At 55.9% G+C, this 14352-nt stretch overlaps 2 protein-coding genes and 1 pseudogene across 4 annotated transcripts; 2 read left to right on the top strand and 1 right to left on the bottom strand.

Moving 5' to 3' along the window:
- Positions 1-204: 204 nt before the first annotated feature.
- Positions 205-7275, bottom strand: EFEMP2 (EGF containing fibulin extracellular matrix protein 2). The gene is made up of 12 exons (XM_072789932.1): positions 7257-7275; positions 6390-6449; positions 5944-6062; positions 5662-5710; positions 4811-5017; positions 4083-4205; positions 3713-3829; positions 3449-3568; positions 2058-2177; positions 1844-1970; positions 1382-1577; positions 205-508 (listed from the first exon to the last, which is right to left on the bottom strand). Exons 3-12 carry the CDS (start codon positions 6052-6054, stop codon positions 347-349), a joined length of 1332 nt encoding a protein of 443 aa, XP_072646033.1. The 5' UTR covers positions 6055-6062; positions 6390-6449; positions 7257-7275; the 3' UTR covers positions 205-346.
- A 2728-nt stretch (positions 7276-10003) lies between these two features.
- CTSW (cathepsin W) lies at positions 10004-14318 on the top strand. 3 transcript variants are annotated; one of them, XM_072789944.1, is made up of 10 exons: positions 10004-10147; positions 10414-10498; positions 11537-11650; positions 12699-12853; positions 12951-13047; positions 13145-13225; positions 13325-13450; positions 13654-13718; positions 13801-14004; positions 14085-14318. In XM_072789944.1, exons 1-10 carry the CDS (start codon positions 10061-10063, stop codon positions 14193-14195), a joined length of 1125 nt encoding a protein of 374 aa, XP_072646045.1. In that variant the 5' UTR covers positions 10004-10060; the 3' UTR covers positions 14196-14318. The 3 variants fall into 3 exon arrangements, with proteins under 3 accessions (XP_072646045.1, XP_072646044.1, XP_072646046.1); XM_072789943.1 differs by having other exon boundaries at positions 13145-13450; XM_072789945.1 differs by lacking the exon at positions 13325-13450.
- LOC140612445 (small ribosomal subunit protein uS8-like) lies at positions 11863-12311 on the top strand (annotated as a pseudogene).
- Positions 14319-14352: the final 34 nt, after the last annotated feature.

Here is a 14352-nt window from a genome sequence, read left to right on the forward strand (position 1 = left end):
CCATTCTCAGACCGATTCTGATGTGCATGGTACATGGATCAATCCTGGTCTTGGGGACACAGTTCCCAACTTCTATCTATGGGGCACCCTGAGCCCGAATGGAGATACCCCCCTTTAGGTGATTGGCCTGCCTCCCACAGCCTGGCCACTTCCCCAGTCCAGGGGTTCCCTACAGTGTTACCCACCCACCTCAGCCACCAGGACTCCTTCTTTCTCCCTTTATTGCCTTTCTCTTTCTACTCTTCACAACAGCATCTGCCCTTGCAGCCGAGCACAGTCATCCCTGAGCCCCAGGCTCTTGGGCCACAGGAAGCCTCTCCCTCCCTGAGGGCTCCCCACCCCCACCTCAGAAAGTATAGGCCCCCACGAAGACGGTGAGTCTCAGTACAGAACTGGCCCGGTAGCTCATGAGGGAATTCATGGTGACCATCTCCAGATCCAGCACGTACTCCCGGGGGCCCGTCACAGGCCGGGCGAGGACCAGCATGGCGCTGACATTGTTGATTTGCTGCAGGGCATAGTGGGTGGGGGACATGTAGATTGTGTCAACCTACATGCCAAGACCCCTGCCCCAGCCTCACCTCCCCATCCCATATCTTGAGCCCACAATCAGTTGGCTGTGAAATGGAGAGTCCTAGCAGGCTGTGACCCCAGGCTCTCATCCAGCTCTGATACCCTTGACATCTTGTCACTGATGCACCCAGGCTCCTGCCCTCAGAAATTTCCCACTGGTGCTCTTCCCACACTTTCCATCTAGTTCTTTTGTCTAATCAGGGTCAACTGATGATGCAAGGCCAGGTGGGAAACTTTTGGGAGTGGTGGGGTCTTTGGTGACCTGGAGCTGGCTGACTTCCCTTCAGAGCATCCAATTGCAGAAAGAGAAAACAAGGACTAATATCAGATAAACCCTTAGCCCCCTCTCCTCGTGAGTCATGCCTGGATCTCTCCCTAATAGCTCCACCAGCAGCGAGCTGGATTCTTGGATGCCAGACCCCTGCACCAACCCCTGCTGCCTCTCCAAGGCCCAGCTCCATCTGCTTGTGTTCCCCAGACCCTGTTGTGTCCTGTTACCTGGGCAGGCTTCTCATGCCAGTGCCTTGTTCTAAGAGTGAACAAATCAGAGGCCAGATATGGAAACCAGTGCCAGGACTCAAACCCCAGTGTCCAAGTGCCTCATTGGAACTGCATTTAACAACCTGTAGTTTGTTAGTTTGTAGCAAGGGAATTTAGAATACCCCTACCTTTCTGCAGAAATACCACCTCCTGGGGGGACAGGGCTTTGAGAAAAGGGGTAGAGCCAAATCTCCCACTTAAGGTTTTCTGGAATTCAGTTTTGGATTATGCATGTCACTTGAGGGGTGCAATTAGGGGAAAGCCTTACCCTAATGTAGAAATCCCCTTGCGAGTTTCCTGCACGGATCTGAAAGGCATTGTAGGCGCCAGGGTAGACAGAGGTTGCTTGGATCTGGAACACATCGGCGGGCACACTCCGCTCTGAGGTGATGCTCATGTAGCGGTGCACAATAGACGAGGGCTGCTCCCGGCACAGGGGGTTGGAGGCCGGACAGAGGCAGCGACTAGAAACCCCAAAATGGGGACACAAATGAGGTCCTGGCCTATACCCCAAGTTTGGTCCCATTCCTAAAACTAGGTATCCCCAAAGGATTCTCCCACTCCTTCTAGAACTGTTTGCATGGTTTAGTCATGAAAGACTACAATTCCCATAGGCCCTGGAGCACTAGACAGCCTGCACAGCAGCCAGTCAGCCACAGAGCCCTCTGAGAGTTGTAGTTTCTGTGGGTGGGGGGTGTGGGGGCGGGTGTCTGGTGTCCCATGGACTCACTTGTCAGACACCTGGACGTAGGGTTCCACGCAACGGTTGGTATCCACACAGCGGTAGCCTCCATGGAAGTTGACACAAGTTTGGGCCTCAGAGCACTGGTGCGCGCCTGACTCACACTCATCAATGTCTGCATCAGGGGAAAGGGGCTGGAACCCAGATGTCAGGCCACCAGCCCCCGATACCACCCTACCTGCTCCACTGGGGCAACCTGTACCTTGGCAGAGGCGTGTGGCCAGCAGCTGGTAGCCCTGCGGGCAATGGCAGGAGAAGCGGCCAGGTTCGTTGACACAGCGGTACTGGCAGAGGTAACTGGAGTAGCTGCACTCATCAATATCTGAGGAAGAGTGGGGATGAGGGCTCTGGGCCAAGGGCAAGCCTCTCAATTCATTCCCACGAATGAATTGAATTTACAGAGAGAGCCTGGTCATATGTTAGGCTCAGTATGGAAAGACAGGGGGATGCAAAGCTCAGTAAGGAGACAGGATTCAAATAAAGGTCTGCCCAGACTGCCCAGCTCCCGGACCTCTGCCCCAGCTCTGCAATACAAGACCTCATGGAAGCACTGTGAATCTAGAGGCTTGGGTGTAAGTCCTGATTGAATTTGGGGAACCTTGATTTCCCTGTCAATAAAATGAGCAGGTTGGACTAGATGAGACTTGAAGGCCCAGCCTGTTCAAGCTTTTGGTAACTTGCCCAATTCCTGCAACCCACAACCAGCCTCAGTGTACAGTCCCCTCCTGCCAACAGGTAGTTTATAGGCAAGAGCCAGGGTTTCTTTTTTTTTTTTTTTTTCTTTTTTTTTTTCTTTTTTTTAAGAGCCAGGGTTTCTGCTCTGGTTAGCCTCATGCTGTCTAGCGCTGAGCCAGGTACCAATGGGGCCATACAACCCCAAAGCACAACATAAACAAGGTACCTGGCCAGCTGACAAGGAATGAGCGATCCAGAGTGGAACCCTGGTGCGACCTCACCCTAGCTGTATGACCTTGGGCAAGTCACTTAACCTCTTTGCTGAAGGACTTTGTGCTTATTATTTTCTTTAACAATAGTTGCCAAAAACCTCAAGGGAGAGACTACCATCCTCGTTTTGCAGAGGAAGGAAAAATTCATACTTACAGCCTAGGATTGTTGGCAGGATTAAATGAGGCCAAGTATGTAGGGGAAATTAATGCCCTGCACAGGGAAGGCTCTCAATAAATGATAGTTCACTTTAAAACGTCGTGGCTTGGGACTTGACGAAGCCTGTCTTGTCATTTTCCCACTTCATCCTCAAGACGATCCATTTTACAGAAGAAATGGGCTCAAAAGAGTGGCTGGCCCTAGTCCAGGATGCAGGTCCATCTAACTCCCAAGAGGGGAGCAGCCGCATCCTTTGTCAGTCTCCCCACTGAGCTTCAGTGCTCCCTACTGAGCATTCCTACTGTGCCTTCCCCTCCATCCCAGACTGGAAGTTCTGTAGGTGCCCTGCAATCAACCTGGGGTGGAACACAGAGGATGTACACGGGTGCAGAATGGATGGGATGGGAAGGCGTCAAATGGAGGACTGTGTGGCAGGAACAGGGCCTGGGAGACTTACAGAGGAGCACAGCAGAGAGGGGGAGCTCTCACCATTGCAGGAGAAGCCATCCCGATGCAGCTCATAGCCCTGGTGGCAGCGACACAGGAAGGTCCCATAGGAATTGAAGCAGCGCTGCTCACATGGAGCCCCCATGTCGCATTCGTTCACGTCTGAGGGTTCAGGGAAAAACAGGAAGGGTGAAAGCCAAGGAGCAGCCCAGAGCGCCCACCTTCCCCAGGTGGGTCAGAAAGAGAACTCCTGCACCCCACACCACCCTGCCCAGGATCCAAGAGCCTGGCCTGGCCCAGCCTCACCTACACAGGAGCGGTTGTTGGGCCCCAGCTGGAAGCCTGGTTCACATTGGCAGCGAAAGGAGCCAGGCAGGTTGACACAGCGGTGCTGGCAGTAGCGGTAGCGGCACTCGTCTATATCTGGGAGGGAGTCAGGGAAAGGGGCAGAGGGCATGGATTGGCTGGGACTCAAGGCCTCACCACCCATACGTAGTCTTGCCTGTGTCTGGGGGTCTGAGCTCGGTCAGGTGAGCCAGGACTCACACACAGATCCTCACAGTTCTGTGACTGGTGACAGGAAGGCAGAGGTGGCAGGGGGGGTTGTCAGGTGCTAGGGGGAGAGCTGGGCCAAGGGCACAGAGCAGAGACTAGAGAGGCTGTCCTCCAGACTTACCCACACACTCAGGCCCAATCTTGCGGTAGCCATCTGGGCAGGTGCACTGGTAGGAGCCGGGCAGGTTATGGCACTCCTGGCTGGGGCGGCAGTCATGCAGGGCCTGGGCACACTCGTCCACGTCTGCAGGAGACACCACTCAGCCCCCACCTGGGAGCCCACGCACCACCCATCATGCCAGATGCCTCAGCACAGGAGGATACAGGTCAGGTACCGTGCATGTCAGTTACGTGGATGACTGGCACAGCCTCCCCCAAAAAGGAGCACATGGATTAGACCCTCCCAACAGCACAATAACAGCCCATCAGCCTGGGAGCCAACAGGAAAGGCACCCTTGATCTGTGAGATACCCTACCAGAGATGCATAGGAAATAAGGCCCTGCCCAGACTCCCAGGAACACCGATTCCAGGGCCTTCCTCCAAGGACCATGGCACCCACAGGTGGGAAGTGGGTAGAGGGCAGAAGCTAAGAGGCAGAGCTCTTGCCTGCCCTTGCAGTGTGTCTCTAGCAGCTGAGAGGGGGATCCAGATGCTGGCTAGAGCACTGAGACCAGAGCTGGGGCCACCTGTGGCAGGCACCTCACAGAGTGAGGATCTGGATGGCAATCCCAATAGCTCTGAAGAGGCTTTTGAGCAAGAGAGCAATTGAGGTCCGAGTTTTTAAGTTGCAGTCATAGATGCTTAGTAGGTGGACTGAAAGCCCTAGTGCCAAGGTGACCCTCACTCACCCACACAGCGCTCTTGCTCGTCAGGTTCATAGCCTGGTAGGCAGGGGTTGGGGTATTCAGCAGGGGGCACTGGTGGTGGTGGTCCCTCGCCATGCAGATCATTGATGACAGCGGCTGAGCGGGGCAGGCACAAGTAGCCCCCATAGTGGTTGATGCATTTCATCTCTCCCTTGCAGGCCTCGGGGATGGTCAGGCACTCGTTGACATCTGCAGAGAGGGGTCTGCTGGGCACAGCCGGTCTCCTGGGCTGGCTGTGAAGTGGGTGGCAGGTGGAAGCCCAGCCCGGCCTTCTATAAGCTGTGTGACCCAGGCAGGGCCTCCTCTCTCGACTCAACAAGCTAAGGTTCCCTGCTCAGAACCCCTCCTCAAGGCCTGCCTGGGCAAATGGTGGGGCAGGGGGCTATTCCCATAGTCAGCCCCATTCTCTTGTCCCCAAGAGGCTCTCTACCCCTCCCCATAGCCTGGGCCCTGGCTCAGCCCAAGAGTGACGGGCAGGCCTCCCTACCCACCCCGCAGACACTGTCCTCCCAGGACGTGATGGGGCAAAGCCAGACGGGAGAGTAGTTCGAGGTATCCAAGACCCAGCTCCTCTGGGCAGTGCCCTGCTGCTCTCCTGCCCACTGAGTGGTGGGGACAGGATGTCCCGGGCTTCTCTGAGAGGGAGGGGCCTGCATGGCTTCTCCACCCCTAGCTGAGCTGGCCCCCAGAGAATCAGAGCTGGCCTCCGCCAAGCCAAGCTGGGCAGAGGACAGGTCATCGGGCTCCCCGATGCTGCTCTTGGAGCTGAGCTTGCAATCCCTTTCCCAGTTCCTGGGGGTGGGTCAGTTCCCCAGTTCCCTGGGCACACTCACCCCGGCAGTGCTGGCTGTCGGGGTCCCACTCATAGCCATCTGTGCATTCCTACAAAGGGACCAGAGATGACCAGTAGTCATCCCCAGTCCCCTTCAGATGACCAGGCCAAGATCAGGGCCTGAGTCTGGCCACCCTCCCAGCCTGCTCCAAACAATGGCCCCCAGCTGCTTCCTACACCAATCAGGGGAGGGGACAATCTCCCCCAGCAGCAGCCACCCCAGGATCCTGATCTCTGTGTCCCAACCCAGCCCGGCCCAGGCCAGTGGCCCCACTGTCCCCACCGTGTAGCTGTCGGGCTCCTCCGAATCCTGGGGAGACGCTGCTCCCAAAAGCAACAGCAGCAGCGCCCAGAGCAGTAGAGACCCGGGGAGGCAGGAGGCGAAGGGGAGCATCCTGGGGGCTGGGAGGTGGCGGAGGGGTAGTGGAGGGAAGGGGGGTCAGGGCGCTTCCGCCACGCACCCCCACCCCCATTCCCTGTACCAGAACTCAGAACCCTGGCCCCAGCCGCCCCCCGCTCCGTACCGTGCCTGGGGCCCCGGAGCTTCCCAGGACCCAGGGCCCACTCCACCCTCAGGCCGGGGTTCGGGGCCCACCCGCCCGGGGCCGCCCCGCCCCCGCCCGGTCCCCCAGTGGCGCGGGCCGAGGAGCGCGGGCCTCTCGGCTCTGCGCTGACGCCGACTCGGCCGAGACTCCGGCTCGCGCCCTCCCCACACCGACCGCCACTCACTTGAGCCCGTGACGCCCCCGCGGCCCGCGTCTCCGGCGGCTCGGCTGGTTCGGGCAGTGCCTGCGGGCAGACGGACGGGCGGACGGCGCAGCTCCCTGGACGCGCGGCCCCAGGAAGCGCCCCCCGCTCGCCCGCCCGCCGCGGCGCGGCCCACCCCGGCGCCTCCGCCCGCCCCTCGGCGGATTCCTGAGCCCGCGCCAGGGGGAGGGACCCCGACCCCCCGCTTCTCCGCCCCCGGCCAGCCACAGGCCCCCACCCGGTCCCCCGCGGCGCTGCCCGGAGCCGCCTCCTGGCGCAGGGCCAGGGTCCCCCTAGATCCCCATCCCGGGTGTATGGCCTTGATGTCAGGCCCCCAAACTCACCCGAGAGCCTCTGGGCCCTCACTTTGTGCACCCCACTATGTCACCCTGCGCACCTGGACCCTACAAATCTGGGCTCCTGGAATTCCGCCCTGCGCACCCACAAATTAACGCCTGGGCCTTCACACTCTGCGCCTCCCAGAATGTCATCCTCGGTTCCTGGACCCCATCTAATCCTGGGGCTTCCAGACCCTCGCTCTATGCCCTGCAGACCTTTACTCTGTGCACCTTGTACAGTCATACTGGGAACACCAAAATTTCATTCGGGGGCCCCAGACCCTCGCCCGAGGACGAGACGCTCCCAGGCCCAGAACAGTTCAGGTGCGCCCCTTCTCTCCTCCATCCCTAGGGCTGTCAGCCGCAGGTGGTCCCTCCTCTCCTGGACGGCCTCCTCCCAACAATCGTTCTGCGAAACCACAACGGTTTGGGAGCGGGGTCTGCAGTTGCCTTTTGGCCCAGAATGAATGGAAGCCCCTGAGAAGGCAGGCAGGGCTGAACTGGCGCGTACCGGACGCCAGGGTCGGGTGCCAGTGCCCCAGCCGCTCTCCTTCCCAACGCGTCCCCACCCCCAACCTCGGGGTTCCAGCCTCCTTTCGGGAGCCGAGGGCGAGGGCGCGCCTTTCGGGGAGGAGATTGGGCGGAGTTGGCTCCCAGGAAGGGGCGGGGCCTCCTCCTGCCCACGTTTCAGGGCGGGACCAGACGGGAAAAGGCCGCGTGTCCAGGGATCTCCCGCCGGGGGGCAGACGAAGTGCGGGAATCGCTGAGCCCTCCCTTCCCCTTCCCACCCGGGGTTTAGCCTCACGATCGCCCCCAGTGCAGCCCCGCCCAGGGGGAGGGTGTGCTGACGGGGGCAAATGGGTCCGCAGGTCAGCCCTTGGGGTTCAAGGTGACTTGGAGAGTGCACCCCTCCACCCCCCAGATCCTTCACATCCACGGGGGCGAGGATGCTAAAAAGAATAGCTCTTCTAAACCAAAAAGACAGGCATTAACAAGTGTTGGTGAGGAAATGGAGAAATTGGAATCTTCCTGCACTGCAGGTGGGAATTTAAGATGGTCCTCTTTGGGAAACGGTGTGGCAGGACCTCAGAATGTTACATGACCCAGAAATTTCACCCCCATGTACATGCCGAAGGGAATTGAAAACATGTCCATACAAAAAGACCTATACACAACATTCATAGCAATGTTATTCATAAGATCCAAAATGTAGAAACAATCTAATGTTCATTAATTGATGAATGGATAAACAAAATGTGGTAATATGATGAAATGTCACTCAGTCATAAAAAGGAAGTACTGATGTGTGTGCTAAAACCAAGGAAGAATCTTGAAAGTATTACCCTAAGTGAAAGAAGCCAGACATACATCCTCATATTCCACTAATACGACACATCTAGAATTAGGCAAATCTAGGAGACAAATTCATGTTTGCCAAGGGAAGGGGGGACTGCTGACATGGTTTCTTTTGGGGGTATGAAAATATTCTGAAATCAGATGGTGGTGATGATTACACAGTTAAGCAAGTACACTAAAACCATTGAATTATATAAAGTTTTTTTAAAAATTTATTTATTCAAGTAATCTCTACACCCAGTATAGGGCTCGAACTTATAACCTCAAGATCAAGAGTCCTGTGCTCTTCTGACTGAACCAGCCAGGCATCCAGTGAATTGTATATATATATTTTAAGATTTTATTTATTTGAGAGAGAGAGGCAGAGACACAGGCAGAGGGAGAAGCAGGTTCCATGCAGGGAGCCGGACGTGGGACTCGATCCTGGGAATCCAGGATCACGCCCTGGGCCAAAGGCAGGCGCTAAACTGCTGAACCACCCAGGGATCCCCTGAATTAAATACTTTAAAAGGCTGAATTTTATGGAATGTTAACTATGACTCAATAAAGTTGTTTTTAAGAATAATAAGAGTTCTTAAATTTCAAGATATAAACTTCCCAGCCACCAGCATGCACTTCATGCAATCCTCCTGCCAGGGAAGGGGTACTTGTATCATCCTATTTCACTGATGAGAGTGTGCCTGAGATTTGTCCAGGCACAGCCAGAGTGGTAAGGAAAGGATGTGGACTTAAGTCATTGTGATTCCAAGACTCCCTGGGCTCTTTGCCTCCCAAGTAGAGTATTAAGGACCTACCATTTGAACATCATTCTGTGCCAGCCAGCGTCATGGGTGCCCACAGTCACTCCACTCAAAGGAATTGTTGCCACTTAGAGATGAGGATCTGAGGTCTAGAGGGGAATGGCTGGGTGTATCCACTGTTGGATGTGGGTGTAGCTGCCATTTGCAATAGCCTCCTCTGGGATTTACTTTCCCTGCTCTCATCTCTTCAGCAGTCAATCTGGCCCCTCAAACCCACCCAACCCCCACATCCCCATCCCCAAACTGTGATAAGAATGAGGAACAGGGGGATCCCTGGGTGGCTCAGCGGTTTAGCGCCTGCCTTTGGCTCAGGGTGCAATCCTGGAGTCCCGGGATTGAGTCCCACGTCGGGCTCCTGGAATGGAGCCTGCTTCTCCCTCCTCCTGTGTCTCTGCCTCTCTCTCTCTCTGTCTATCATAAATAAATAAATAAATCTTAAAAAAAAAAAAAAAAGAATGAGGAACAGAATGAGGCAGTAGCTGCCACTTACTGTACCCCAGACCCTGAACTTTCCTATTTAAAACCCAGGACAACCAATTGTTGTCTACAAACACCCAGCGAGGCTGCTCCCTGCCCAGCCCCATCCTGGGTGCTGAGGACACAGGCACATCAGATGCTTCTGGTGTGAGTGGGAGTCAGATACCAAATGGGCACAGGCACAGCCGGATGCCAGAGAGCTGCCCCTGACACCAGGGGATGGGGGGCAGGGAAGGCTTCTTGGAGGGTGACCCTTGAGCTGTCTCATTTTCCCAGGACAAGCAAGAGTGCTTCCCCAGGGGGCAATGACCACCCTCCATCCCCACCCAGAGCCTCCTGGCCTTCCCTGTCATGACACCAATGGCCATATACGGTAACTGCTCACTTAGGATCTCTCTATTCCTATTTCCTTAAGGAAAAGTCCATCTCTTTATCCCTAGAATCTTCCAGAACGGGGTGGGCAGAGGGGCTCTGCTAAAGAAAGAAAAAGGGTAGAGGGGAAACAGGCAGGCTGAGGGCTGTATAGGACAGACTGAAGGCCTGAGCCAGCCCCTGTGCTCAAGGGGTCCACCTCCCCCTCCCAACATGGTTTCCACTTTGTGGTTTCTCTAGCTCCACCCTCTCAGCCCCTCCAGTGTGGTTTGCTCAGCTTCCTGCTACCCACACTTTTGCCTGCAACACCATGGCACTAACCATCTACCTTTCCTGCCTCCTGGCCCTGTCGGTGGCAAGCCTGGCTCATGGCATCAAGAGATCCCTCAAGAACCAGGTAAGTGTCTCTCCTTTGATTTCCATGCTCTTCCTCCACAAGTTTCATGCCTGGGGCTCACCCTTTCAGAAACAACTGCCTTATTCCCATTTCTCAGAGCAACTGAAGCTGTAGAGGTGATTGACATATGCCTAAGCTAACATAGGGAGACAGAACAGGCTAAGCAGCTGATCCCTTAGCCTGATCCCTGTTTCGGGGGAAGGCAAGGTGTGGTTCCAGCAATGACCCTTCACCTGCTCTTCCCCACCCCCTCGATTTCTTGCCAGGACCCAGGTCCCCAGCCACTGGAGCTGAAACAGGTCTTTGCGTTGTTCCAGATCCAGTACAACCGGAGTTACTCAAACCCAGAAGGTATCATGGGGCATGTGCATCTCTGGTCCCACTCCCCCTTCCCATTTAATAGATGAGGAAATTGAGATTCAGGGTGGGGAGTGGGCTTGGCCAAAGCCACTCAGCATAACTGGCAGGGCTGTGGATATACTCCCTGGTTTCCCAAGTGCATAAGCGGGGACAGGATCATTCTTTGCTATGAACTCAGAAGGCAGGCAGCAGCTGTCTGGGGGTGGGGGTGGGGGACTACCCAGTCTCAGGGTATCGTTTCCATAGCCACTTTCTTGTCACTCCACACAGAAGGTAGACTACCATCTAGGCATGAGTTCATTCAGAAACACCAAGGATACTTATTTTGCGCTCAAGCTGGGACTCTCTCTCCATGCCCATGAGGTCCGAGCCCTGCTCCTGCCCTCTCTCTGGGTCTTATCCTCTGTACCATAGGGGGATCATCTGAGGGGACCTTTCAGCCCAGGCTGCCCAAGCCATGGACCCATATCCCCCCACCCCCCATCCTTCCCCACCTTCATGTTCCAGCTCTGAAGCTACAGTTAGAGGTGTAAAATGGAGGCAGAGAGGGACGCCTGGGTGGCTCAGTGGTTGAGCGTCTGCCTTTGGCTCAGGGCGTGATCCTGGAGATCCGGGATCGAGTCCCACATCAGGCTCCCTGCATGGAGCCTGCTTCTCTCTCTGCCTCTGTGTCTCTCATGAATAAATAAATAAAATCTTAAAAAAAAAAAATGGAGGCAGAGAAAGTAACCCAGCAGGAAACCAGTCTCCTCTGATTAAACCCCTTTCTGAGTCACTCTGCCTTCAGACCCTTTGTCTTCTCTGTGGGTGGGTAGAGATGTCCCCCTTACTGCTTCTGGGGGAATCCCAGCCCTAGAGAGGCTGAGGAGCCACTTCCTTGGCCCAGACGTCTGCAGGGTGGCCTGCAAGGGCCACAGGAAAGGAAGCAATGCTCACCTGGGTGGGTGTGGGTGGGGATGCCCTGGCAGTGGCCACTTCCTGCCTCTGGGGTCTTAGGAGGTAACTTAGGACAACCGCCTTCTGGTACAGAATATGCTCGTCGTCTGGACATCTTTGCACACAACCTGGCCCAGGCTCAGCAGCTGGAGGATGAAGATTTGGGCACAGCAGAGTTTGGGGTGACTCCATTCAGTGACCTCACAGGTACTGGACCCTTCCTGGGCCCTAGGTAGTAGGAGGGGAAACAGAGACTTCTCCAGGGATACTGGCAGATGGGCAGGGCAGACCTTTAGCTTTCATTTTCCAGAGAGAGACCCTGAGGACCAGAGGCCTGGTTGCTTGCCCCAAGTCACAAAAACAGGGACAGGTCTAGGTCCCAGTCTAGCTCAGGGGTGAGGCAGCAAGTACAACGCATCCCAAGAAGAAACTTGGCGCTTTCCGCCATCTCTCCGAGCCGCCACAATGGTGCGCATGAACGTCCTGGCAGATGCTCTCAAGAGCATCAACAATGCTGAAAAGAGAGGCAAGCGCCAGGTTATCAGGCCATGCTCCAAAGTCATCGTCCGATTTCTCACTGTGATGATGAAGCATGGTTACATTGGCGAATTTGAAATCATCGATGATCACAGAGCTAGGAAAATTGTTGTGAACCTCACAGGCAGGTTAAACAAGTGTGGAGTGATCAGCCCCAGATTTGATGTACAACTGAAAGATCTAGAAATGGCAGAATAACCTGCTCCCATCCCACCAGTTTGGTTTCATTGTACTGACAACCTCAGCTGGCATCATGGACCACGAATAAGCAAGATAAAAACCCACAGGAGGGAAAATCCTGGGATTTTTTCTCTAGGAATGTAATTCTTTTTTTTTTTTTTTTTTATGATAGTCACAGAGAGAGAGAGAGGCAGAGACACAGGCAGAGGGAGATGCAGGCTCCATGCACCGGGAGCCCGATGTGGGATTCGATCCCGGGTCTCCAGGATCGTGCCCTGGGCCAAAGGCAGGCGCCAAACCGCTGCGCCACCCAGGGATCCCTAGGGATGTAATTCATACGTGCAAATAAAATGCCTCAATGGAAAAAAAAAAAAAGAAAAGAAAAAAGAAACTTGGCTTTTCTCTGGGTCTCCGTATCTGTGCGTCCCCCAGGGTATCATGGGGATTTAACAGGATGTGGATGTTTGGAGTAGGAGAAGCAGAATATGGGGAAGAAGTAGTCAAACTTGTGACTCTGGTGGCCCCATCTACCCTCCAGAGGAGGAGTTTGGCCAGTTCTATGGGCATCAGAGGATGGCTGGAGAGGCTCCCAGCGTGGGCAGAAAGGTAGAGTCTGAAGAGTGGGGGGAGCCAGTGCCTCCCACCTGTGACTGGAGGAAGTTGCCCGGCATCATCTCACCCATCAAGCAGCAGGTATCTGCCCCCAGCTGGCCCAATCTAACTTGGGTGGTGTTGGGGGGGCGGGAGGGCAATGGCCAGACATCTGCTCACTAACCCCCTTCCCTGCTAGGGAAACTGCCGCTGCTGCTGGGCCATGGCAGCGGCGGGCAACATCGAGGCTCTGTGGGGCATCAGATACCACCAGCCTGTGGAAGTCTCTGTGCAGGGTATGGCTCAAAGAGGGGTGCATGTGAAGGGGTAGAGGGGAAGCACAGGGCAGGGGGGCAGGGTGCAGTCAACCCACATTGTTCCTTCTCACACCAGAGCTGCTTGACTGTGGCCGCTGTGGGGATGGCTGCAAGGGCGGCTTCACCTGGGACGCATTCATAACTGTCCTCAACAACAGTGAGTGCACTGCCTCTCTGGGCAGCTTTTGGGGGGTAGGGGGTGAGGGGCTGGTGTGGGGTGTTCAGGAGCTGAGCCTCTGCCCTGTTTTATCTCCAGGTGGGTTGGCCAGCGCAAAGGACTACCCATTCTTCGGGAACACCAAACCCCACAGGTGCCTGGCCAAAAAATATAAGAAGGTGGCCTGGATCCAGGACTTCATCATGCTGCAGGGCAATGAGCAGGGTGCGGGCAGAGTGGAGACATGGGCAGGCCTAGGGGTGGGGGGTGGGGGTGTGAATGACAGGGAGAGACAGACCAGGATAGAGGACAGACGAGACTGGGTTAGAGACAGATGGAGGAACAGAGAGGTGGGGGGTGGGGTGAAGGTAGAGCCAAAAGCAGGGGGCACAGAGCAAGCAGGGCCTAACGGCACTTTCCACCCCCAGCAATCGCCTGGTACCTGGCCACCAAAGGCCCCATCACTGTGACCATCAACATGAAGCTACTGCAGGTGGGACAGGGTCAGGCCTTGGAGGGGAGGGACCCCTGGAGGAGGGGGGAGGGCCCCAGACTCAGCCCCTCTGCCCCTGCAGCATTACCAGAAGGGTGTGATCCAGGCCACGCATACCACCTGTGACCCCCAGCGTGTGGACCACTCTGTCCTGCTTGTGGGTTTTGGGAAGAGCAAGTCAGTAGCAGGGAAGCAGGCAGAGGGAGGCTCATCCCGGCCTCGTCCTCACCACCCAATTCCGTACTGGATCCTGAAGAACTCCTGGGGTGCTGAATGGGGTGAGGAGGTGAGTGTGATCTACTCAGGGGACAGGGAAGGACAGGCCCCTCCCCACCTTCTGGCCCTGATGTCCCCTTGACTTCCTAGGGCTACTTCCGGCTGCACCGTGGGAACAATACGTGTGGCATCACTAAGTACCCAGTCACGGCCCGGGTGGACCTGCGGGTGAAGAAGCGCCTGGTGTCCTGTCCACCCTGAGCCTGTGAGGCAGGCCCTCAGCTCTCTCCTGCTATGCCCACGGCCTCCTTGCTGCCTCCACCCATGGCTTTTACCTGTTCTCCTAATCTTGCTATGGCTTGAATAAACCAAGATGAGCTCTCCTGTCTTGTATGTGAACTCAGGTGGGGTGGGGAGA

The sequence above is a fragment of the Canis lupus genome, chromosome 21, assembly GCF_048164855.1.
Source record: "Canis lupus baileyi chromosome 21, mCanLup2.hap1, whole genome shotgun sequence".
NCBI lineage: Eukaryota > Metazoa > Chordata > Mammalia > Carnivora > Canidae > Canis > Canis lupus.